The following is a 27440-nucleotide window of genomic DNA, read 5'->3' on the forward strand; positions in this document are numbered from 1 at the left end:
GAACACATGTGCATTTAGTTAGCTGGAAAACAATTGATTGACAGGCTATATGAAAGGCGTAGAATTTGGTAGGGTAAGTACTGAATCGTCCTTACAATCATTTTGTCCAAAATTAAATAAATTGTACGCGTAACTGTTGCACGTTCAACCTGCAGAGGAGTCGAGCATGAGACACCCATCACTCTGTCTGTCACAGTAAACAAGGACTCCCATCAGCAGAAAAACATGTCTCATGAGCACTTTCTGTGCTGCATCTGCGCTGTCCATATGTATGTGCACTTTCTCTCTCCCTGAGGGAGTGCAGTTCGTTATACATACTAATATTAGTTCATATATAGGCTATTATTCTGGATATATTTCACTGAAATCCCCAGCGAGGACTTCACAGGCCGTGGAGAAATTCAAGCCTCCACAGTCGCAGAGCGCTGTCATCACAGCGCTGGCATCTCGTGCGCTTGTGGCATCGCTGAGCAGGGCTGGTGCTGCTGACGGGTCCTCACCGATAATTCTTTTGCCAAAATGACCAATAATGGTTCTGATGGCTGGTTTGGCAGATTCCTGAAGCGCTGAGGGGACGGAGTTATAATGTATCAGGGATAGTGTTTTTGCTGAACATATATTGTTTTCACCGGACATCATGACCGGGGCAGTTTAATATGTCGGACTTTGTCGGCAATTACCGGATAACGGAAACCCTGATGGAGAGATGTCAGAGTGAGGGGGCTGCACATGGACATGCTCCCTGAGCGGTTGGGGGATTCGGTGCCTTGCTCAAGGGCACCTTGACAGAGACAGGAAAAGAACTGGCACCTCTCCAGCCCCAATTTCATTGCTTGGTCCGTACTGGGACCTGAACGGGCCACCCTCCAGTTCCCAAGCCAAGTCCCTACAGACTGAGCTACTCCAAATTGTAGACGATAAATTCTCCATGTGCGGAGACACTCGAGTGAAGTGTCTTTCTCCGACAAACCAGTCTGAGTTTAAATGTTGCTGACCCCTTTGGCAGTAAAACTGTTTCCTCTTGAATAAAAAGGCCTCTGGATCTATTCTAATTCAACTCCAACACACATAATTAATGCAAATTTGTGAGATTGCCGGAGAACTTTAATTAATGAGGTGCTCATGGGAACCTGTTCGATCCATGCTTCTTTATACAGAACAGCTGTTGATTACTAGATAGTTGTGGCTTTGGATTATCAAGCGTCAAAGGTGCACGCGAGTGTGCCGTGACCACACGATCACAGCCTGCTGTTCAGTCTCAGAGATCACAAAGATTACCTGTTACATCTTTCACATTTTGCTTCTGATTTCATCGCACCTTTAGCTTTGTAACAAAGAAAGAATCTCATCTGATCATATGTATTAAATATTGCAGATGACATGCCATTCATTTATAATACTAGGACAAATTGAGTCTACTGAGTTACTTCCTCTACCTTCAGGCTGAGAGGAGGGAAGTGTTTCCTTATCTTCATAATGAGTACATCTACATGCACTCTGGTGAACTAGATTTGATCATATTTGGGATAGCCTATTAAGTTTACATGGAGCACAGAGGAACCCGGTTATTAAGCTCCCATCATACCTGATTCTAATTACTCCGGTCTCTGATCGTCTGCTTCAGCGCAGGTTTGACTTCAACTCCACAACAAAAAACTCCTCCTACAAACCTGTCATTCCTGTACTGAGGGAGTTACTGAACTCAGGTTGAGTTCTGGGTACATTTCCAGCTTTTCTAACTTCAGTAACAGAAGAAAAGAGCAAAAAACAAAGTTATCCTCTGCAAGCGTGTTGTTTTTAACCGTATGCACCAGCCAGGAGTACCAGGAACCTCTTAACCTTGTTGTATCCTGTCATACAGTCACAATTAAGGCCTTAAATTGGATTCTGTAGAGCTGCAGCAAATGATTGTCTGTGGTAGTCTTTTTATTGTTTTGTTAAACCAACAGTCCATAAACCAAAAGTATCATTTTACACTAAGTGAAGCAGCAAATCTTTCATTTCAGAGGCTTTAACCAGAGGATATTTGGCATTTTTGCTTGAAAAGAAGCTCAAATTATCAATGGATGATAAAATCAATTGTCATTTCATTTCCTGTGTTGTCAGTATCACACTTTAAATTTCATTTCATTGAGTAGATCATAAATTCAGAATCGATTTTGAGTGAAAGGGTCTGATACCTGTGGAGTAGCTGAACATATTTAAAGCTAAAAACTCCTCATGTTTCTCACACTGGTGCTCTGTGCAGGCCCTCATACAGCCCCTGCCTGAAACAACTCAGTCAGCTCTGTCCCTTTAAGAAACCCCGCCCCCACAAGCCCACTTTCCTCTGATTGGCCAGCTCTCCAAAGTCTGCACTTTGTGACGTCACAAAGTGCAGCGTGTAGAAAAAACTGTGTGAAACCTGGCGTTCACAGCAGCCTGCAGACTGAGCTAAGAGGCCTGGGGATTACTCCAACATACTTTTACTTACAGATTTGAAACTTCACTCACATTTAGTCTGGACATCCAACATTGTTACATTATATACATGTCTTAAAATGTGAAACAGCATAATACCTTTCTAAGAGAATCCTGAGTTATGTTGTTTTATGCCACATTATCACAATTTAAACAACACCTAGAGCAGGAGCACATATCCAGGTCTCAAACCAGGGCTTTCTTTTGCATGTTTCTGAAAGTAGGATAAGATTTACTTTTATAGCACAAAACCGCAACTTCCAAAACACCTGACATCGGCTATAGTCTGACGACAATACAGCTTCTGGGGACAACGGTGAACATGCCGGGCGTGTAGCCAGCGGTTAGCGATAAACGACTTCCAGACTTTTCCGCGTGCTGCACTGTTTACAGGAACAGAACCCTGTTTTTCTTGACATTTACTTTAATTAACGGGCGTTAAGTTTGCCGAAGTTTCCACATCATGATGCAGATTAGTAACAAGTAAAGATGAAGCTTTGTCAGGTCTGTCCTCAAGAGGAGAAGAAACAACTTTTAAAATGCTGGTTTGTTGAACGGAGGTCGGATCGATCGTTTCTGGTGCATTCAAGGAAGTCGGGAAATCTAAACGCTGAACGGCTTTCGTGACACAGCGCTAAGGGAATTTATCTCAAGTTGAATTTTTGATCTAGAAGGGATTGTTGGCTGCACCTGCCGCAGATGTCTGTTTATAGAAATTAATGAGGAGCTAAAACGTCATCAGATAGCCGCTGATGGGAGCCGGGATGTCATTACGGCACATTACGCTCCGCATGCTTTTGCTCTTCACACGGACTGTTTTTGCTGCATACACCGCAGCCTGCTGATACGTGATTGGTCAATACTACTATGACTATTAGCGTAGTGCAAACGAAAACCCGAACAATCTGTAAATAGAGATTACTAGCATGCATGTATACCCACTCAGTAAAAAGGGGACAAATGGAGGGGTACCTTTCCCTGTTTTCTGCTCAGATGCTCTTGTTACGTAGACAGCTGGATCTCATCCTTTGCAGGTGAAAATGAACATGCAAATAGCAGAATTTACATACTGCCGTACAGGTTTAAACCTTAAATCTCTGCTCTTATTGTATGTGTGTTCAGGAAGATTGATGCTCACATTCAGCTATAGATTCAAACAAGCTTTATTCATGGCGCAATTTCAACAAACACAGCTGTCACGGAGTGATTTACAGTAAACACACGACACAGTGAGAGATAAAGAGAACAATAATAAAACCAGAGAAACAACATGAGCTGCCCACACACAGAGAAACGGGCCCAGATCTTTTGTATGCACAAACGGGCATTCGAGAGGATATTAGGTGAGTGATAATCTTCACAAAATAATATGTCTCCATGGGATCTCTTCAGTGAACCTTGTTACTGCTAAGGGGCATTGGCGAAACTGGCGTGTCTCTGTGACTGTGATTGGTAAAGTAACCTGGGGGGCCGTAAGAGCCCTCGGGGGCCCGCTGCGGTTGGCGGCATTGGCACTCAGGTTGATGTGAGCTCCAAAGCCCGGGAGTGCTGTGGTAACCAGATGGCCGTGGCAACAATCTTCAGTCCTTTCACTCACCTGGCTGAGTAAAGACTTCCTCTAACCCAGTGCCCACAGGAAACGGTCTCCACTGCACGTCTGTCTTCTTTTGCTTCTGCCAGGACTCTCGCTTCCGTCCTCCGCTCGTGTCTCTGAAGTCGGTTTCAGAAAGGAGAGAAAAAAGAGGACACTGATTTGGGCCACAGAGGCTGTGAGGGATTTCTCAAAACAAGATGGGAAGATAGAGAGATTTCATGTCCCTACATAAACCACTGCCAGGTTGTCGTCCTTATATGTGACAGGCTGTTTGTGGAATGACTCATGCTGCTTTTTTTACGGTCCCTCTGTAAACAGTTCATTGTCACTGTCCAAGTTTCAGTCACCACTCCCTCAGATATACTTCAATCCCTTTGAAAGCTTTTATCATTGTTATGCCGTTATGCACAGAAGGCTTCTTCCTTTAAAGGATTATTTAAATTCATTCTTTTGATATTTTCCATGTTTTGTGGAGCAAGACTCTAACAAGTTTGCCCCCGGGTGTAAGGGAAAGTTGTGGCATATTCTCGGCCAATGCATAAATGCATATTATTAATGTATTTGTGTATTGTATTGATTTATGTTGATTTACGGTTCTTGGAAATGCTGCATGTCGGTGAGGTTTTTTTTTCCTTCCTTCTTTTTGATTGTTTGTTTTTGCTGCAGGGTAGAGTAAGGAAGTGAAACCCCGGCATGACAGTCGCGTTACGTGTAGAAATGTGTGATTCGGCTTCTGGAACAGTTTGCAGACAAGAGCGACATTTAGTGTCTTTTCTTTCTTCACACTTTTGTTTTCCCTGCCTCTATCCCCTCATCTCCTTCCTGACAAAAGGTTACATAAAATCAATGCCAAGCAAGCAAAATCGATGACGTCTGAACAGAGGTTCTCTGCCTTATTTATCTATCTGATTTGTTTGGCTTCACAGAGCATGTTAACCTTATCTAAAGGCATTCAGTACTGCCGAAAATGCACTCAATCTTACTGATAGTGTATGCTAATGCTGAACAATAAGTTCAGGACTTGGCATCTTCTCCTAAACTTCCCGTCCAATAAGGCTGCCTCGCTACTCAAGTGTTGCTAATGTAAACAATGTACGGCATTTAGTCATTTTTAACCCGTCTGCCTCTCTTTTTTTTTTTAAATCATATTTTCCAGTTCCTCCTGTCATCCGAGTCTACCCCGAGAGCCAAGCCAGGGAGCCGGGCGTCACTGCCAGCCTGCGCTGCCATGCTGAGGGCATCCCCAGCCCCCAGCTGGCCTGGCTGAAGAACGGCATGGACATCACAACCAAGCTGTCCAAACAGCTCACCCTGCAAGGTACAGAGCGGAGGAGAGTTTACCGCTCGCTGCACGTACACTTCTACGTTTTTATTCCCACCACTGCGACTACCATCATGGTTTTTACTACTGCTGTTTCACACTTTTACTGCTGCAATTGCTCCAACAATTGCTGCTACGGCCAGTAAGATAAATGTCTCTATTATTGTTACTATATGACTATGAATAATGCTGTAAAATGGAGCTTGGCAATACAAACTAAAACGGATGTCAAGATAAATGATCAGATAAACTTCAATAACGTTCAATATAACCTTGTTTATACAAAAGTGCATGTATTTTCTCTTTACTTCCGTGTCGCACTCTGATTTGTTTGTCCTGCCTTGTTGTTTTACGAGCAATTTCAGGTTAAACATGTTGAGCAGAAACTGCCGTATGAGGACATTTAACTCATCTCAGATTCATAATGCTGGTTATTTAATAAATGTGGGTTATTGTTCAGGCCCAGTTCAAGGTTTAAGGACAGTTTCTATAGTACTTATAGTAATCAGGGTAAATTGTACACAAACCACTTAACCTGAAACACAGCAGGTAGCATACCTGTGCTTAATCCTTGCTTTGAACTCCTACCCTTCTTTAATTCTCCCAACAGAAACGTCTCACCTTCCTTCCTAACAGAGTACAATGCTGTTATGTAACAAAGTAAAGCCAGCAGAGGATGGTTTTTATCTCTTTCTGAAATGCAAACTGTCCTCTTCTCTCTGTCTCTCTCTACACTCTGTTGTTCCTAAAAGCTAATGGCAGCGAGGTTCACATCAGCAACGTGCACTTTGAGGACACCGGTGCCTATACCTGCATCGCCAAAAACGAAGCCGGCGTGGACGAGGACATCTCCTCGCTATTTGTGGAGGACTCTGCGCGCAAAACTCGTATGTATAAGTCATGATTTCAGTCTGTTTTAGTCAAAGGGATAATGGAGCCATGCAAATGGAGGACTTAATAATTTATCCCATCAGTTCTTAATAGTTTATATCCTGTGATGCGGCGATAGAGCCTATGCGTGGGAAGTAATGGAGATGCTATCTGTGCTCTCTTAGGCTCCTGGTTTGGAGGCAGGAACAATGGTTCATGCATCCACTCAGGAAGACATTTTTGTCCTTCATATTTAATCTCCTCTTTGTTCTTTTACACCAGAGCTGCAGCGAAGAACTATTATTTATCAGAGCTTTATTGCAGAAAATGAATGTTATCTCAAAAACAGCCGATCATTCGCTGTTTCTCGCCTCCTAAATTTGATTTGCTGTGTTTTATATTCTTGGAAATTGAATATATTTTGGCTTTGGCTCGTTTGTGAGACAAAAAAAGGGATTGGAGATGTTACCTTGGGCTCTGACAAATTGTGATGGCAATGTTTCCTCTGTTTCTGACAATCCTTGCCAAACTCATTAATTGATTGTCTTAATAGGGCCATATCATTTAAATGGATCTTTGTTTCAGATGTTTGGGTGTTTATTGTCCACAGTGAAAAAGTGAAAACTGCATAATTCCGTGTTTTTCCAGAATGACATGTTTAAAAAGGTCGCCTCTGAAATGGGCCGTTCAGAACAGCTGCAGGTTTCTACGTAGAACCTTACTTTCGCTGAAATCGACCAATCGTCATTCACCTCAGGCTGCCTTCTTGCACTAGCTTGTAGTCAAGTCGTTGTCAAGATTTCAACTCACCACTCCGATACCTCCTGGTGATTCTGGCTCGTACATATAAGGCCGAATAACCGATCCTAGAGCAGCCATGTTTTCTACAGCTATGGAGCGACTTTGCGGTGCGGCCGCTCCCCCACGTGGGGGGAGGGGCTATGCTGTCACTTCAAATACTGTCAGCCAATCATGGCAAAGGTCTGACCTTTGAATGGCTAAATGGCTTGTTTGTTTTAGGAGGAAGGAGAGGCTCCGAAAAACAATTACATTAAAGTATATGTACAACTTTACCAACGTGATTCAAAAACACATCAGAATAATAGAAAATTGATTGCACAGCTAAAATATGTCCCCGTTAAAAGTTACTGACAAATGTATTAATTACAAAATAATCATAAGTAGCAGCAGTTATGTTCATTATTAATAACCTATCTCAATTTACTTCCAATAAAATAATCATTTAGTCTATATAATGTAAAAGAAACTCTGAAATCATCCATCAATTTGAGCTGATTTGCTTAATAAGTCTCAAACTTTGACTGATTATTAAATTGTTGTGAGTTACTTTTCTGTCATTGATTAATGGACCTAATTGTTCAACACTTCCATCTCCTGTCACGCTGCACATTAGTCATTTCTAACGCGGATGTGAATTGATTAATGTGGTATTTGGCATTAGTCGTCTACTGTCAATATGTTACATTACGCTGGTGACACGAGTAACCTTCTTATTCAAATTTGACATTATTTTTCTCCTCTTGTACCCTCTCTATGCAAACAGTCTCACGCAGCAATTAACTTTGACCTTCTCATGAATGTCAGAATCTGTCTTTGGAGCTTAAGACCAGTTGTTACTTTCCTGTGGCTAATTAGGATTCCCAAACAACACGTCGAGCAACTTTGCAGTCGAGTCACACGTCTCACGTGTACCCCGTCCGATACCTCTGCCAGGCCCCGACGTGTTTACATGTTATCCCCACGGTACGACACTTCCTCCGCCCAGCCCGTCACGCATCAGAGGATCAGGCTTGGCGAGGTCAGAAGTCACTCGTGGGCTTTGAAGCCTTTGAAGGTCTACCTCGGGCCAAAATGCTACGAGGACTTGGATATTGCAGACCCTTTTTAAAGTGAGCAGCCCCACAGGAGAGGGGTTCAAAGGGATGTGAGCAGACAGCCGGACGTGGCTGCACTACTACATTATGGAAAGTAGACAGAATAAAAACAGACTTTACTATACTGCCTGGGATGAATATACTTGACCCACTCTGGCTTTCCTTTGAGAAGGAAACCTTTATTCAGAAAGAAGTTAAGTGACCAAATAGAAGCTCGCAGTCTATTTTCAATGGACTTGTGTCCTCTCTAAGCCCGAGGCTAATGTTGGCTGCTTCTTTCAACCACTGAGACCCTCACCTCTGCTCACACCTACGAGTCACTGAGCTCAGAAGGGAAGCTTGAAAAGATATTTCTTTACAGTTTACAAACACTATGCTTCTTCCTTATGAGCCATGTTTGGACTATCTAACATCCCGATATCATAAATTACAGCACACAACCTAATTCTTTCAAACTCTTCCCACAATGTCCCAGAAAACTCAGTCAGGTAGAGGCTAATTTTAATCTACTGGTGTCATCAGATCTCACGAAAAGACCAAACCAACATGGGCAGAAACTGAGTCTTTGCTTGTTCGTTTTTAATTACAGATTCTCTTGCCAATAATTGACATTTCTGCTTGATGCAGGTTTGAAACTGAATCAGTTGCAAAATAATTAATCTCTATTTCCAGATTCCACATGGAAATATAGATGTGGTTTTTTAGTACCGGAAGTGTTCTGGTTTACGTTTGTACTACACTTGTAGTCCGAGTAATATTGACCAATCACGTATCAGCAGGCTGCGGCGTATGCAGGAAAAACAGTGGAGAGCAAAAGCAGGCGGAGCTTAATCCGCCGCAATGACATCCCGGCTCCCATCAGCGTGATCTGACAATGATTTAGCTTCTTATTAATCTCTATAAACAGACATCTGCATGCTAACAGCTAACAATCTGTTGTAGATCTAAAACTTGAGATAAATTCCCTTGACGCCGTTCAGCGTTTAGATTTTCCGACTTCCTTGAAAGCACCAGAAACGATCGATCCGACCTCCGTTCAACAAACGAGCATTTAAAAGTAGTTTTCTTCTCCTCTTGAGGACAGACCTGACAGAGCTTCATCTTGGCTTTTTATTAATCTGCATCATGATGTTGTTATATCAGCAAACTTAAGACCCGGAAAACTGTGAAAATTCTGGGGGATTAAATGAACCATGAGATGACGCCGTTTATTTTGCTGACATACCTGGAGGGGCGAAACTTGCTTCACTTTTGATCTGAACACACGGTCGCTTCTCCAGTTGCTAAGTGGACTGTAAACAATTCAGCGCAGGGAAAAAGGGTTTATACCCCTGGCTAAATCGGACATGCCTGACATGTTCACTGTCAGAGGCTATGTAGTCGTCAGATGATAGCTGGTGGGTTCTAAGATTGCAACAATCGACATAATAGTCGACATAATATATTAAAAAACGATTTGTTTAGGCCCTTAAAACCATCGTTACTATGCGTGTCTTAAAAACAGACCTAAACAGTATTTTTGGGGACTATTTTCAGCTGTCGATTTGCTGCACTTGTGAGTATTTATGGCAGCAGGATAGATATTGGATCATCTCAAAGTAATTAGCTGTTTGGTTGTTTTGTGTGCTGGTTGTTTGGTCACCCGTTTAATCATGTTTCATATTCTTACTCCTCCCTTAAAGAAAAGAGATCTGAGGTGCTGGTTTAGCTCAGCGGTTAGAGCGCACACCCCAGGCTACAGTCCTCGACGCAGCTGCCCTCGGTTCAACTCTGACCCTTGGGCCTTTGTTGCACTTCATCCCCACTCTCTCCCCTCATTTCCGATTCTGTCCACAGTCCTATACATGAAAGGCAATAGACCAAAGCACCTCAATCTAATCGAGAATACCTGGTTAACTGAAAGTTACTTTGTGTTTTTCAACAACAACTAAGTCTCTCTTATGTGTGAATTTAAATGAATAGTCAAAGTATCCTTAATAACAAATGAAGAACATATCCGTTGCCACTAAACGGCTCATATATGATTAATCACCAGTTAAACAGTGTTTTTAATCACCTATATACTTTACTGCACAGTTAAAGTTCTTAATTTGTCATATGAACAGTTATATAACTCAGTCGTTCACGTCTCCCTGACAGTTAATTTCAGCCTGATGGCCCTTCGCTCTCTTTCTTCCTGCAGTTCGTCTTTGAGCAGCATATGTTGCCCTGATTTTCCGGGCTGTTTCCCTTGAATAATAAAATTAAATAACACTGTAGTTTATGGACTGATGCAGCTGCATATTTGATCACAGGTGCCTCAGATTCAGAAGTCTATTAGTTGTCTCGTGTTGCTTTGAAATCTTACATATCAAAGATCCAAGAGAAGAGGATTATTCTCAGGCTTCTTTTGCACCTGAGAAATATTACTAATTGGCTTGAATCAAGTATAACTTACCTCTGCAGCCGTGTTTGTACGTGTTGGGTTATTCTAGAATGATTTAAGTTTAAGTTAAATATGGAACATGTGGATGATCAGTTAACACTGACGAAGAGAGGCCTCCTTAATGCTGTCAGACAGAAGTAGACCATGTCAATTTAACCAGACATGTTTCATGAGTTCAGCCAGCTCTGTGGTCTTCATATAGAAATCATAAGAGTTCTTGGAAAATAGAGAATATCAGATTGTTCAGCTTAGTTTGTAATTAGTTTAATAGTTAGAAAAGGTCAAGTCAATCTATTTCTAAAGCACTACAGTCTAAAGTGCTTCAACACGGGTCCATCTCAGAGTACCTTACAGTGAACAGCTGTGTGCGTGTGTGTGTGTGTTTCTGTGAGGGAACAGAGATATGTTGCAAAGAAAGTAGAGTGTAAAAAGACTGCAGATGGATAGTAGCTATTAATGAAATCTGGAATAAATCATCTCTTCATTTTGCCTCTTTGAAGATTGTCATTTAAATAAATGTCTGTTAAGTCTCTATCTATCGCCGAATGAGGTAACACAATGGTTATTGAGCCTATGGCCCATTGATGAAAGCCTTTGCATTTACAGTATTACAGAATGGGTGTCTGTGGCGGCGCCAAGTTAGTGACAGCAGTGGTTGGTCTGCCAGAGAGGGTAGGCGGAGCTAAGCGGCTAATTTTCTGCTCTCTGCAAGTGTTGCGAGTAAACAGTAATCTACTATGGCTGAACAAATAAAGAAAAGATGGATGACTACAGATACAACTTCAACAATAAGTGAAAATCCAAAGAAAAAGAAACAAACTCGACGCTCAGATGAAGCAAACAGTCTGAAAAGGAAAGCGACAGCCGGAGCCAACCGTGGACAACACACATGAGACACTGTCTGGATATCTGGGATGTGTGCTCCTGCAATTACTGTTTATCGCCATAGGTGCCGCCAAACTCAGATCTTTTTAGATTACCACTTTAAAAAAAGCCTAATAATTTTATGCAAACTTTTTGACAAACTTTGAAAGATGCAAAAAATGCTCCCAAAGGCCAAACCTTACAATCATTCCTTTTCACTGTTTGGAACATCTACACTTTGTTTTATTTTAATTGTGAGAGAAATATTCAAATCAACTTGAGCTGAAAAAAACATCAAATAACTAGATGACTTTTTTCCATATACTCTGTCCATATAGGATGATATGAATGTGAGAGGTAAGGAGAGAATCTAATATATGAGTGCAGCCTTGTTTATGGCTGCGCCGCTGCTCATATAAGAAGGTGAAACAAACACACACCAAACTTATTAAATCTGTGAGAAGGCTTCAGCTTTCACTGTTGACCCTCTCTTGTCATTTGCATTATCTCAGCATTTGATTAGCCAGCCAAGATGGACAGATATTTTTATTGGTTTCTCCAATAAAGGGGCGGCCGGGTGATATTTTCTAGGAAAGCTGCCAGCTGCCGTCAATACGTCAGCGTTTACGGCCAGAACAGAGAGAGTGAAGCAGTCGGGTCTCCTTGTGTTTATTGTGAAGTTCACTGTTAACACAACAGACTTGATTGAACACAGCAGCATTAATATGTTCAGCAAACAGCTGCTTTAGAAAACATTAATAATAAAATAAACAACACATTATGTTTACGACAAACAGATGATATTGCAGTGTAAGGCTGAACTTACTTCAGCAGCACATCCTGCTGCGCTGGCTCTCATGAGATGCTAAAACACTGTGGAACTGTTTATGTTTGTTTTTGTTGATTGAGGGAGGGTCCACCGTAGCGGGTAAATGGCTGAGAAGTAGTTCCAGGGAGGGGAGAGGGAGTTATTGATTAAAGCTACTTTTAAGCAGGAGTTCTGGGAGGAGAAGACGCATGTTGAGCGAGTGAGAGCTAAGTGAGAAAAGCAGTTAGCTAACCTGTTTCGTGTTTTTTCCGGGGACACCTGAATCTCAGGTCAGCTGTAGCTGCGCAAGGAAGTAAAAATGGACTCTGTTGAGCTAACAACACGTATCGCCTCTTCCTTCTTCCTCCATCCGTTTAGCCACCCTGCAACGCTACAATATTTTGATTTTCACACTAAAATTATCGGCTAATATTTTCCCCAGACTCAGGTCATGTCTACATGTACACGGGTATTTTCCCCTCCATTGTTTCCAAACGGCCCCGTCCACACAAACACGGTTATAGAAAAAATCCCCGTCTAAACACAAAAACACAACAGAAACGCTGTCATGAGAATGCCAAGCCAACAGGCGGCGATATAACCCCGTCATGCAAAGAAGAAAAAGAAAATCGCGCACATTCAAGAGTCTGAAAAAATCTATTGCCAGAAGACCACCTGGTGAGCTGCAATGGCGCATGGAGGAAGGAGGGAATCATGTTTGCACTGTGAAGTGGAGCGCAGTGACCTCCGTAGTGCATCCCGACGCCACTGTTCCTCAGTATCGGGGACGAGCAACTGTACACTCTATGCAAAGTTAGAAGCATCCCTGTCCGTCATTTTGCAAGGAATGTCGCCTCATTTGTGACGCCTCACAAAGGAGCTCACAAGGCAAAAACACTATTTACCCCGTCTACACGTCTCCGTGGAAACGGAGTTTCTAAAAGTCTTCACCCTGGCCGGAGTTTTACAAAAGAGCAGTGACCTGAAACAGCACTTGTGTGTATACGAAAGGCTTTGACAAGGCCTCAGTACATTAATGTCCTTTTCACAAATTTGAATATTTGAATTTCCTTTGATACAAAACCTCATAAATTGTTCCACAACGTAATGCAAATGTGTTCAACAGAAGTATTAATCTCCTAACATATGTGTTTCAGAGTTTACTTTAATCCTTTAAGTTGAGATCTGTCAGTAACCCATGTGAAACTCTTAAAATCAGTTACAAAAACCTGCAAAACAAACATTTTGTATTTCTAATAACCCAAATCCTTCCAACAAGAACAACACAGCAACACACAGAGAAAGGCAGCCATGTTTAAATAACTACAGATAAATCAAAAATGAAAGCAATACAAATGATATATAAAAGTTTGTTTCCGTACTTTTAAAAAAAGAAACAAGGTTTACAAAAGAGTTGGTGGAACATTTTCCATCATTCATCACTTAATGAAAAACCAAATAGATGTTTCCTCCTACGTAAGCTCCTCTTTGTCGAGGTAACCTGACCAGAAAGTAGAACGAGGAAGACTGATTCAGCTCCAGGTCACCCTTTTATAGATCTCTGCATGTTTTCTACCAGCGCTGTCTAATGCAGTTTAGTCAGGACCAGCACAGTCACTGGTTGTCCAACAGTTTTATTAAAAATACGCCTTTAAGTTTGTTTTCTTCTTTAGTATGACACTAAACAAAGTCTTCCCCATCACCACATCAATTTCCTGCTACATCCCGGGTCTTACACTCCCATGAGCTACCTTCCTGGATGTGGCATGCGGTCATAATGAGGCATAGAACCTGCATCTGTAAAACCTCAGAGGAGAAGCACATGCCAAACTCAGCCAAAGCACTTTAAATCACATTAGAAACAACTTTTGTATTCGTAATGCTGTTCACCATTAGAGCCAGACACATTAGCAGTAAGGCAAGCTGGCCAGACTTCACCAAGTCTGGATATCATCCTGCTGTCTCATTACCATGTACACGATTGTGCTCAGTGTGCTTACATGCGCTAAAGTGTTTCTTAAACAAGCCGGGTTTCTGTAATCAGGGAAAGGCGATTAGATTATTTCCCCTGCTAGATCCCTCCTGGAGGATGCCAAATTGTTAGTCATGCATTAGAGAAAGGGTTTCTAAAACAGCTTTGTAAAAGTATGAGAGGAGTGATTATTTCATGCAGCCTCGCTCCATCCATAAATCACACTAAGAATAAAAGTCAGGACTGACGCAGCGTCTTCTGATGTAGTTAAAAGTAGTAAAAGGTCTGAGGACGGGGGAGAAATCTGACTGCAGTGCAAGAAAATACATTTTCCAGTTAGCCCTCGCTAGCACATGAAACCCGGCACTAACTTTCATCTACGAGCTTTTCACCTGCATCGACTACAAAGCCTGGCCCGTGTGAACTCCCTTCCTCTCCCGGCAGTAACTGTCAAACGACAGGGAGAGCGATTGTGAGTTAGTTGATAGCAGAAGTCACTGACATTCGCTCAGTGAGTTCATTCCCCTCCTCTGCAGAGTGGAGATAAGGAATTCTGTCTGAAGAGATGTTCACATAATGATAGTATCATTTAAAATTTTGGATTCTGTGCCATTACTGTATCTGAGTTTCAGCACCAGCACCACAATGTCTGTGAAATAACTTCTACAAATGTCTTTTTTTTAATTAGACAAAGTGTCAGAAAAGTGCCGTCAGCTGTAATCGTTTTTTCTTTGCAAAACTTTTAACCATTGTCGTATTTTTTTCCAAATCTGCTGCACGTCTTACACACCGAGGACGCTTTCACACCTAAAGCCCGTTTGTTTAATCAGAATCAAAGACCAAATTGTTACACTGTGGCACTGTGCCTAAAGTTTGGTTTGTGTTCACACGTCAGCTTTTACCAGCGGACCAAAAGTTTTGATGTGCGAGGAAACTGCTCTCTGATTGGTCAGAATTTCTATGTGGGAAAACTCCCTGAAGTAAAGAAAGAGGGAGAGCACACTCCTCAATCGCACTCAACACGATCACAGACTTTAATGTTTTGTTGTTAGTGTTTTTTACTTACACCGACATTGTTCCACAGGTCAGCCCATATTTCTATTTCCTCGTTGCTCCCCCACGTCTGTCCTCTACTCATCTTGCTGCGTGTCTGTCTATGCAAGTGTCAACATCCGTTAACAACCCACAATGCACTGTGTTTTGGTTTGCTTCCTATACTAGGTTCTACTTTAAGTCCGTTTATGTTCTCACCTGATTTGAGCCGGAACCGTGGTTGGTTTGAAAACGGACCTAGGTCTGTCTTTTCAAGCGGACCATGGTCCCATGGTTTGGTCTGCACCGGAGTTCGAATGCACGTTCTCACCTGCCAAAACAAACCGAAAGTCCAGACCAAAGCTGTCAGGTGTGAAAGCACCGTAACTAAAAATGTCATTTATTCAATGGCATCTTGTGGACGAAGTGCATCAGCACTCTCAAAGGTGCGATAGGTATTGCGATAGATATTTTTGATGCACTTTTCACAAACCCACAGCAAACTTCTCTGGAGAAAAAAAAGAACAAGAACATCTGTAATAAGTCCATCCCATCATTTAATTCAAACCCCCCCTAAAAATCTTTGATGGCCTACCTGCCACCTTCCTACCTGCCTACCTGCCTGTATTCTGATTTTGCACTTATCTTGTATGAGCAGCGGTGAAAGCTAGCGATACGGCCAACGATAACAACGTAGTGCTATTCTCCTCCACCCTGTTGTCTCTGAACTTGTTTTGCTGCCTTAATAAGGCAGACCACACTCAGCTGCTTTAGGGAGCGGTCAAAATCTAGTTTACTTTTCATTTTTCAAAGTCTGTGTTGACATCGACGCTGACTATTTTAGTAGCAAGCTTAGATATCTGTCTTGTTTTTGATGCTTTCTGCTTTAGGCAAACTTTAGCCAGAATTTAAAAAGCAATAAAGCAGTGTACTGTAGTACTTTTCTAGGAAAGAAAATAAACACTGAAACATTGCCTTGTTAAACTAACCTTTGTAGATACAGTTAATATTCTGCTGGCAGTAGGTGCTGTTAGTACATACTCACATTACTCATTTAAAGAGTTTCTGACCAATGAAGACTGCAAAAATGTAATCAAGTCATATCTTAACAACATCTGTGTACCCCACTTATGTCACTTAAATCACAGTCATGTCAGAATCCTCATTTAAACCCACACGCTGGAGGACATCCAGAGTGCGAGCCCAGATTAGCTCCATATGGCTTCGTGTTGCGGCCAGAGAGGCTCTCTAAAGTCGTTGGCCCAGTTATTACCCGTCTATGGACCAGCATCTGGTGTGACACGGTGGCCTCGGGGAGCGACGACGGGGACAAATATGACGGCAGTAATGTAATCGCTCAGATCAGATTTTAACCTCAATAAATACGAACACATCTCAACTTAATCACGTCTAACGTAAGCCTTGTAAAACTTCATCCCCCAATCATCGTCATCTCCAACACAGTAATGCTGGCTTGAACAAAGGATCATGAGCAGTATAAACTAGTAGCACATAATCATACTATAAGACCCATTAAACAGATGTCCTTATAAACCCTCTTATCTGCTTCTGCAACACACCCCTAACTGTTTTTTCCTCCTGATTTCAAGCATCAGTCCTTCTGTTTCTTCGGATGTTGCAATAAGCAGACGATGTTCCCGAGTACTGACTTAATTGTCTTCAGGCTTAGGCGAGAGATGCGCACATTATTAAAATGGCTAGCCTTTAAGTAGCAGCATCAAGGACGCTTTCAACCAGGAGTTCTGGTCTTATCCCACAGAAGTTGACATGCTGGTGGGCATGTTGTGGCGCCAGACTACCCTTGATCTAATCCCATTGATCTGAAACAGACCCAGAATCAAGTGACGCGTCGTGATTATACTTGGAGATGTTTTAGAAATCTAACTTTGTGGAAAGTAATGATCTCATTCTGTGAAAGCATTGTGTTTATGACCTGCCTCAGGCTTCTCATTCAGACACTCGGATATGAGAGAAAGAGAGCTGAATAACTAACTAAGCCAGTTGTCAAAGGGCTGAATAAGGTATTAAGCAGGAGATGAACTGAAAAACATGATTTTATGAGCGAGGCATAAATGATCTCCCGTAGATGAATTCACCACTGAGGAGCTTGAAGGTCAAAACCTCCTCTCCTCGGGCGCAGCACTAAAGTGAATTGTTTTTCTCTCAAATTTACCCGAGCGCTTCGTTGTTTGGGAAAACCTGAGCAGTCACTATTCTGAGATCTCTTTAACAGAGTCTGTCACCAGCAGGCAGAGCGCCATCCATCTCTGACAGTCTGCCGCTAAACTGGCATAAATATCTGCCCTTCACAATGTGCCAATTATTTCTGCAATGTCAGAGGATCCGTGAGGCTCAGAGCGAGCGTTTGTTGCTTTGGTCTCTCCACTTAATGTCTCTACATTATGCTCATGCCTCATATCAGGGATCTGCAGAGTACTCTATAGTGGATATAAAGGCTCAAGGAGATGGCCCTTTGGCCTCTTTAGCTGAAGTGCCCTTCTGGACCAAATAAAGACATAATTATTATAGATTTATTCTTAGGACTGTTATTGGTGGTGGAAATGTGCCAGCTCAGAGGAGGATTGTATCACCGTCTTTAGTGCCACTTATTAAACTCACACTTTTTTCCGCCTATACTTTCCTCCCTGTTTGTACATAAATTATCTCTGTACAAGTTAATCTATTCTTATTATGTAGGTGATGAACCGAGCAGTAATAGTTAGTTTGAATGTAACCTAAGACCACAGTCTCACTGTATGGCCATTTCATTCTTATTAAGCTCTCATTAGTAAGGTAATTAGCACAGAGGACACAGTGTGGCAGCAGCACTGGTGTTTTATTTGTGGCCATTGTGCCGTAACAGTTACCCTTGAACCTTTGCGCCTGGATATCTAATAAGCAATATGAGCACTGAAAACTTCCCCCGGTCTTATTAGTCTTGTTTTCACGGCTTATATTGCTTATTAAGGTATCCCAGCGCGGATAGTGGCTCAAACATTTTAATGGCCTAACAGTTGACTGGTTCGCTAAGGTTAATGTAACTTTAGAAGTAAAGTTTGTTGTAGGATACAGATTGGTTACAGCACCCTCTAAGAATCAACATGACAGAGTAAAATCTATGAGACGTAGTGAACAACAAGCTTCTTCTGCACACAGGTGTAATATTTAACTGAAAGGTTTACTTTGCAATATGTCCTTAACAGAGTTTAATAAGTTTAATATTACAGAATTCCGGCCATATGGAAAAATTATCGGACATTTGCTTTGAAAAGCAATATATGTCTAATTCATGAATTAATTAATTGAAGATGAATTAATACATTAGACATCATCCTAAATGTGTGTGCGTTTCATTAGCGTTGAATAAAATAACTTTACAATAAGCTCCACAAAGAAGCCATTATATGTAGGTTGAAAAAAAAGTGGCCTCATCAGTCCAAATTGGTTTGCAGCAGGGCTTCATTGAACACAACTGCTCCGCTGCCTTTGCTACGTCCAACCCATTGGGACAACTTGCAAGTTACAAACCCTTGTCCTCAGTGAGACGGCTTCTCTGGGCTGTTTTTATCCGGTTCTGGGGCAAGAATCCAAACTCTGTAATCTTTGCCAGTTTTGCCCAGTTGGAGTGGATTTCCCCGAAATCTTGGATGATTGTAGGATCGTTCGAGATGAGAGAGGCGGGCGCAGAATCCATTGCTGCCTTACCAAGCACATTGCATGACGCTTAGATTGTTGTCCGACTTGCTCTGCAACTGCGCGAGGCCTTGAAGTCTGGTCGGAGCGAGGCGGTCGCAGTTTTCAGGGAAAGGCGCCACAGTTGACTGCACAACTCTGGGCATGATGGGAAACGACTTGCTCTGGTTTGAGTGAAGCGCCTATTGGCTGAAAAAAGCTTTGAGACCCCAATAAAGAAAGTGATGAGACTTCTGTCTTATTCATCATTATTAATAAAACTTCATGAAGTGTTAGACGCCAAAAGGTTTTATCGAAGTACTGGCATTCACAATGTAATGCTTCACATTCCTCATGAATGCTGTCTTAATAAACACATCTGCAAGGGCGTCTATATCAAAATAACTATCAAAAGCCCTGAATAAAATATAATGAGAACTTAAAATTAAATCTAATTAAAATAATAATAACAAATTCAGACTTTATTCACATCAATTTACAGTGAAGCGTTAGTAATATAGATGCTTGACTTTGTCCGACTTTATGACTCCTTCCCCGACTGCAATAGGCTACTCTCGCCTGTTGTCGAGGCGAGCCGGCAGTCATCTCGAACAAGCAGAGTTTCACAGGCCGTGTGGAATTTCAACCCACCAGACGACTGCACGTGGTACCGTCAAAACACAGCATAACCCGTTAGTATCCATGTGTTTGTCCTGTTAAAGTTTCAGGTATGCATTTTTTATGGACTGTAAAACCAACATTCAAGTAAGTCTACCCTACATATAGCACACATTATGTCCTGTTTTGTATTTGCATATGTAAAATCATATTATACATAAAGCGTACAGTGCTGTCATAAAAGTTAACAAGCATCAGCTCGATTACTCTGCTTCATATTCTACTCTGGTCCCCACTCATGACTCCGGTATGTACTATTTACTTTATATGCTGTACTCAATACTTCATGACTCATTGTAAGTAATGTATGACCTTTACGTACCTCAGCAGGAACAGAAAGTCTTGAAACTCTAGTGGGCTGGAAAGTGAGTTTGAACGTTGGACAGCAAAACATCTCCACTCAGTCGTGAGTCAGCTATTAGGTCTTAAAATCCCACTTTGTGAACAAATCTGCAGATATGGTCGGACTATGTCAGCTTTTCTTTTTAAACTCAGGGATAATTTAAACCAAATGGGAGGGTTTTCTCATCTTCAGATGCTTTTACACAGAACACTGAACGACTTTTTAACATAAACATGGTGTAAAAGTGTCCAAACATGACAAATAATTGTTGGATGAGTAACTCCCCGACTCTCTCAATGACAAATCCATTTGCATTTCAGTGTTAAATTGCCTTTACTGCCCTTTTTTATTATCTCTGACTGTGCTATCTTTGCTATCTACACTTGCTATTGTCTTCATACTGCTCAATCTTTATTCCATACGTTTACAGAGCTTTTGACGTCTAGCAGTTCGTATGCTTTTGTCCCCATCAAACACAGCACTGTTGATTTCACAGATTCAGGCCGAGGAAGATCTAATCAGTGAAATCCGCCAGTGAAGTGATTGGTTGGAACAAAGCCCTGCAATCTCCCGAGCCTCGATGGCAAACGAATGAGAACCTCAGCTCCATACCAAAGTCTTCACAAAGCTGTTTTTATTCTGCACGGGTCGCCCGTGCTGTCTGCTCTATATCCTCTGAATAGAGAAGACCAGCTACGTGCCAAAAGAGCGGCCATGTTTCCATCAGCGGTGTCCCTCCCCATCACAGTGGGCTTTCACACAGTGTTGGACACGCTGTCAGCAACAAGGAGCTCAAACCAGGCAGTGACGCTATCCACACTGTCAGCAGCCTACTGCCTGTCGACTGAGTTTCATGCTAAAGCTTTCTGAAATGAATATTGTAAATCCAGTGGAAAGTTTAAACGCCTTTAAGCCCCGGTTACAACATGACAGCTTATGAATATTTCCTGTGATGCTCTCTGTAAAAGAGTGATGTAATAATAATAGTCATGATGGGAATAGCTGCGTTTTTAATTATGTAATCCCCACAAAACACAAGCAGAGAACACATATCTAAAAGAATAAATCAAGTATTAATAAAAGTGATTGATCAAAGTATAACTGATTAAAAGGTCGTACATTTCAGTCACTCTGAGTGACTTTAAAAACTTTTCTAGCACTATGAAAGCAAGACGTCCCCATGATGGTGCTTCACATTCATTGCACAGAGAGGTATTTGTCTCCCCACGTCTGTTTTTGTTTGAGATGAGCACAAACACTTGAGGAGAGAAATGTATTTGTCATGCTTCGGCACTTCAACTTCTCGTCAGCAACATTTCTTTTTTTCAAAACTCTCCGAGGATTAAGTCTTTCAAATTCTTTTCCTCTTAAGGAGATGATACAGCCTTCAGTCCTCCACAGGCTTCCAGCTCTAATTCTAGAGCGGTCCGTCCTGTCATCTCGGCGACTCCCTCACTCCACCTGACTGTAAATAGCGCCGCAGGGACTCGCTGTTGGAGTTAGCCCTCAATCTTTAAGCGCCCTCGAATGCATGCAGCTCGGACTTGATAAAAGCAGAGGAAAAAATCTGTTAAAAAGTCTGACCGAAGAATTGATGGGTAAAATATAAAAGCTGAAAGACTTCTTGCTCCGTCAGAGGTGGGATTGGATCTGAGTGAGCCATGGCTGTGTGGAGTGAAGAGAGAGGAAGCCAAGTGAAAAGCACAAAGGACTGAAACGGATACTTTTTCATCAGTATGCACTTTAGCTCGAGAAAAGCTAAGCTGCCATCGGTCGGACCTTTGACGACTTTTCCCCAACTGCATAAATCCTCATTTTTACGTTTTGTAAATCGTGCAAGAAAACTTTACCCTGTAGTTTGATACTGAAGGGGAATTAAAAAAAAGAGTCATACGTTGTGTTAGTGAGGACTTGAGAGATAATCCATATACCAGACATTTGAGGCATATCAAGTTGCTGATTTAACAGCATGATAATTTCACACAGATGTCTACAGAAAGATGTCTAAGAAAAGGTCACTCTAAATGTGCAGTTTTATCACACAGCACAAAGAAGCACAGGCGTCCAGGTGGCTGGTCTCAGATGATCTGACGTAGGTGAGGAAGCTGGATATGGAGGCCTTTGGCTGGCATAGTGACACTTGGTCTGGGCTTGTGAGGCTGGTTGGATGGTCCATCAGGATCTCGGGCATGAGTGAGTGAAATGGACATTTAATTCATAGGCAACCACAATTATGGACTTTTCTGCAGCCAGCATTCTAAGTAGAGGCCTTTGCAAACCAAGTCTGTATTTTTCATATGAAACTGTCGCACAAAAACAACAAAAAAAAACCTCACGTTGATTATGTTGAAAAATGATCATATTTCTGTTAAAAATAGTCTGTTACACTCACAGTGAGAGCTGCGTCCATAGCAACGGTTAACTCTGTAGCCTCTTTAAAATAAGCTAACCTAGCTGTTGTGACTCATATTTAAAATGAGCTAAGCTAGCTGTTATAACTCAGATTAAAATTAGCTAACCTAGCTGTTTTTACTCACATTAAAATGAGCTAACCTAGCTGTTGTTACTCATATTCAAAATGAGCTAAGCTAGCTGTTGTTACTCACATTACAATGAGCTAACCTAGCTGTTATTACTCACATTAAAATGAGCTAGCCTAACTGTTATTACTCACATTACAATGAGCTAAGCTAGCTGTTGTTACTCACATTACAATGAGCTAAGCTAGCTGTTATTACTCACATTAAATGGAAACATTTCCTCTGATGATGAATTAAGACACTGGGAACTGAACCGCAGGAATCAGTGCAGCACCTGATTGAGGTTTTCTGTCCCGTCACTATCAGAGTCTGTTGACATTTTCTTTTCCATTCACCGTCTTTAAACACCGCCGTTTCCCGCACTGTGTTCAGTTTAATGTTTACTTCAGGTGCCGTCTTCAGGAACAGTCAACAGGCCTACATCACATTTACTGGACTTCTTTCGGCGGATTGATATGATTACAGTTAGCCCACCCCGGATTGTGTGATTACAGCAGTATCCCTAGCAACGGTCTGCTCTTCATAGCAACGGTCTGTTAACGAGAAAAAGCAGACCTTGGAATGTCTTAATTACCAATCAGAATCAAGTATTTAACATAGCTGTGTAATAAATTGTAGCCAAGGATCTTTTATTCTGAAAGGATATTTGTTTTCTTTTTATGCAGTTGAAGAAAAGAAGAATAAAAAGACTTTTTACCTTTTTAGTTAAATTTGTATTCAGCTCCTTCATTGCCTACAGCAGTGATCGGGCACTCAACTTTTAACAACATTTGCAGTTGTCAGTAATTAAGTATTTGTGTATTGTTTATAATTAAAGCAGATTTTACTGCAGGGGTCAAGGTCCAGGAAACTTCTAGGCTAATCTCTGCACACTCAAGGCCGTCACCCTGAGTTACACTTTGTATTTCCACCTTCTGTGAACCAATTACTCCACATATTTTATACTTTTGCTGTCTTCTGTCATGCCACTTTGGTGAACACCACAGGCTGTTTGGTCCACTGTCGAAGTAGCTTGCTCTTGTAAACAAATTGAATTTATGTAACCTTGCTGACGGGTAGGAACTGCAGAGTCCAGGCTGGCTGGCGAGCGTGGTGCTCTCGATGTTTGGAGCCCAGTGGAAACACAGTTATTACCAGCAGAAAGAGTGAACTCACCGCCTACAGTGGCAGCCAGCTTGTTTTGTTATATGGATGATGAAGTTGATGTATGGCCCCCTTGTATGCGCTGAACAGCCACAGTCTTTCTGCCAAGTGATGAATAGCATCAATACTGTGGGCTATTGGAAAAGACCGGGGCACACAAGATCTCATCTCTGCTCCTCTTTTCTATTTTCTCCTTTTTCCATTTTTGGCACAACTCAAATAAATTGTATTGTTTTCCTTTTTGTTTTGTCCTTCCCTGCCTTCTCTCCTTGTCCCTCTATCTATAGCCTCCTTTTGTGTAACTTTTAATGAGCTAAAAGGTATGCAAGACTGCACAGGAAACACTTGACAAAGCACTTTTGAAAGATTAAGGCTGACTAACGGCACAGTGGTGTCTCGTTGGCTTTGTCTCCCCCCCCTCCTTCCTTTCTTTTCCCTGCATCTGTCCACCCGAGCAAGAGGCTGCGGGAATGAGCATTGCAATAGAGGCGAGATTAGAATCGGATGTGAATTGGCTTGGAGATTGGTTTGTAGACTGAAAATGCCTGAAAATGGAAGATGGGGTGGAAGCCGAGGGAAGACCGGGGGACAGATGAACAATGAGAGAGAAGGTCACAAATAAAACGGCGGTGTGAGAGGATAGTAGTGCTGCCGCGGGGCCGGAGAATAAGAAAGATAAAGGAGAATTTGCTCTAATATTTGCATGGAAAAAAACTTTATAATGGCTCTATACTTTCTCCTTACCCCATCGCTCTTTAGTCATGTAATTCTAAGTAATGGCATCTTTTATCTCAGAGTGCCCGGTGGCTGCTTAGAAAACCAGCAGCTGGCCTGCGTTTTAGGTCGCACATTAAAGCACTCGGGGTGTTATGCGCCTTTCATTCAACATTTCATGTCATTAGTCACCGCTAAGTGAATTTAATGAGAAATTACCTGTTATAAAAGCCAAAACTGCTTTTGCAACTGAAGAAGGCGCACACTAATCCCTTCCTAATGACTTATGATTATCTTCTGAGCGTAAAACCTGTCGACTACTCATGGGTGACTAAGTCGGCTTATCCATAAAACTCATATTGATGGATGATAATCTGATGTGTAAGATTTTAAACTGTGTAACAGCACTTGTAGTTTGTTGACTGCACTCCATTTTCCAGTGTTTGCTATCAAATTATTTCCAAGCAGAGGGCTCTATCGATTATTTGTTGCACTAGGTGTCAGAGAGACAGTTTCCATAAAACTTTCATGCGGTCTGCTTTCCTCTTTGCCTCAATAGGAGTTAGTGTTTGGGTGTTAACTCTCACAAAGGGACTCTATTGATTCCCGCATTGATTTCTAACCCTGCTTCCCTCTTTTTCTCCCTCACAGTGGCAAACATTCTGTGGCGAGAAGAAGGTACGTCTAGACTGCTTCTGCCTCACTATAGCATTCATTAAACTGAGTTAATTGAATTTTTGTAATAGGGTTACTGAACTGTGATGAGAGGGATTAAATGATTTGATGCTTTCAAAGCTGATAGCAGTGTTGTAGGCTTATTTCCGTTGCAAATATATCCACTCTGCAGACTCATAAGCTATTTTGGGGATGCACTGTAGCAAACTGGCTCTCTTCTTTTTTTTCAGGTCTTGGCATCGGCAACATGTTCTACGTGTTCTATGAGGACGGTATTAAAGTCATCCAGCCTGTGGCATGTGAGATACAACGACACATCAAGCCAAGCGAGAAGCTGCTGGCTCTGCAGGTGAGAGCTCGAACAAAAGAAACACACACCTTATGACTCATTTTATAGTGGCTCATCATGAGCTGGATCATCCCAGTAATCCATCATCTTTACTATGTTTTATAGAGTTGCAAGTATAGTACAGTATTTTCCACAAAAGTCAGTTCATCTTTCTTTTATCCACAGTGTATCTCAAAAGCTGTGAAGGTTCTCAGTCATCCAGGTTAAGGTTTAATCAAAAACATGGACTACATAGGCCTGTATTTTGTAGCTCCGTCCAGCTGTCAGTTTAGATCTGAAGAAGCCTTTTGCATTTGTTGGGTGGAAACATCTTTGAACGAATGTTTCTTCGTCTCTGCTGGACCAACCTTGGAACCTATCAGCTTTCATCTGAGATGATATAGCCTCTGGGGACAACGGTGAACATGTCGGGCGTGTCCAGTTAAGCCAGCGTTTAGCGATAAAGGACTTCCAGCCAAGACTTCCTTTTCCGTGTGCCGCCTTATTTACAGTCCAGTTAGCAACTTGAGAAGCGACCGTGTGTTCAGATCTAAAGTGAAGCGAAATTCACCGCTTTCAGATATGTCAGCATTGAGGTGGTGCATTTGAGGAAGTCGGGAAATCTGAACGCTGAAAGACTTTCGTGACACAGCGTCACGTTGAGTTTTTGATCTAGAGCAGATTGTCAGCTGTAAGCATGCTGATGTCTGTTTATAGAGATTAATAAGAAGCTGTTTTTGCTCTCCACATAGACTGTTTTTCCTGCATACTCCGCAGCCTGCTGATGCGTGATTGGTCAATATTACTCTGACTGCAAGCGTACTACAAATGGAAACCAGAACAATAGAGAAACCAGAGTTTCTGTTTGCCTAAGCAACTTATAAATAAGCAATATTGTGTTCCCTGATTGTTCTAATGCCCCCAAAAACAGTTACTGCAGGAGTTTTTATCCACCTACAGGCTTTAACTTCTGTATTTTGCTCATCTTTTTTATTATTTAAGCTGGAACGTATGATGCAACGCTTGGAACTTTAACAGTCAGACAACTGCCATTGTCTAGGTAGACAATATAGAGCACTTTTCCATCCAAAATCCTGAACCCATGAAATAATTGTTGCAGTCTCTGACTCGCTGACTGTCAAATTCAGACCAGCATTTTAAGAGGAATCTGAAAAACACATCTTTTTCTTCTGCTGGTACTAAGTCCAAAATACTGATTCATGCAACACTGTGTGTTGTGTCCTGTTGCTTGTATCCTTTCACATCTTCAGGATTGTTGACGAGATTTTCAAATGTGATCAAATAGAATTCTTAAAGGGAGCGATCAGCAGTGTCGTGAGTCCTTGGCATAAATCATGTGCTGTACATTCTCCACCATGAAGACATAAATACTAAAACATTTATGATGTAAATGTTTGTTCGGTGGACTCCCGTGGGTAAACAGGAAGTGTTTGTGTTTCTGAATTGAATAATGTGGTAATGTGCGAGCCGTGTGATTTATCATTCGCTGGCCTTGACAAACAACGCTTGACGCGTCCTGTTGGCTGACCTAGTAACGGCTACTGGAATCAATCATTAGCAGTCAATAAAGTTTGTGCAGGGATTTGGCTGAGACTCTTATTCACATGCAGCCGAGCAGCTTCAGCGTCGTGCTGAAGAAAGGGATTTGCTGTTTCACTTTAAATTCAGAGGGCAGCGTCTCACCAGCATGCCACCAGCGCAGATATGATTTGCACCCTGATTTTTATGTCCTACCTGGAACTCCTGCATAATAAATACTGATGTCATCGTCTCATCCTGTCTGACAGGTGCAAAAGGAAAAACTGCTTCATCTCTTTATTCCTTGTCAAATTAACGAGAACAGAGTTGTAAATTAATGACAGGGCAGACAAGTTGGACATTTTATTATTTCAATCTTAAATCCCAGAGTGTTAGAAGTTAAGACTAAAATAGCTCATTGAGTTGAATAATTGCTCACTAAAAAGCAGAAAGGCTCCAAGTTACACACTGAACAGATGAGATATTTTACATTATGTAATCTCTTTACAGATTACACATTAAAATGTAGAATCTGTAGGCAGGGAT

General features: G+C 41.8%; 1 protein-coding gene across 1 annotated transcript in view; it reads left to right on the forward strand.

Annotated features, from left to right (window-relative positions):
* fstl5 (follistatin-like 5) overlaps positions 1-27440 on the forward strand; it is a 199686-nt gene that overhangs the window by 149633 nt on the left and 22613 nt on the right. Inside the window, exons 9-12 of the mRNA XM_069670589.1 lie at positions 5211-5372; positions 6128-6262; positions 25004-25030; positions 25258-25376. Of these exons, the coding sequence (XP_069526690.1) occupies positions 5211-5372; positions 6128-6262; positions 25004-25030; positions 25258-25376 (443 nt within the window). The remainder of the gene's footprint in view (positions 1-5210; positions 5373-6127; positions 6263-25003; positions 25031-25257; positions 25377-27440) is intronic.

This window comes from Semicossyphus pulcher, unplaced genomic scaffold (genome assembly GCF_022749685.1).
Source record: "Semicossyphus pulcher isolate SPU_LCO1_2020_fin unplaced genomic scaffold, fSemPul1.0.p SCAF_2, whole genome shotgun sequence".
Classification (NCBI taxonomy): Eukaryota; Metazoa; Chordata; class Actinopteri; order Labriformes; family Labridae; genus Semicossyphus; species Semicossyphus pulcher.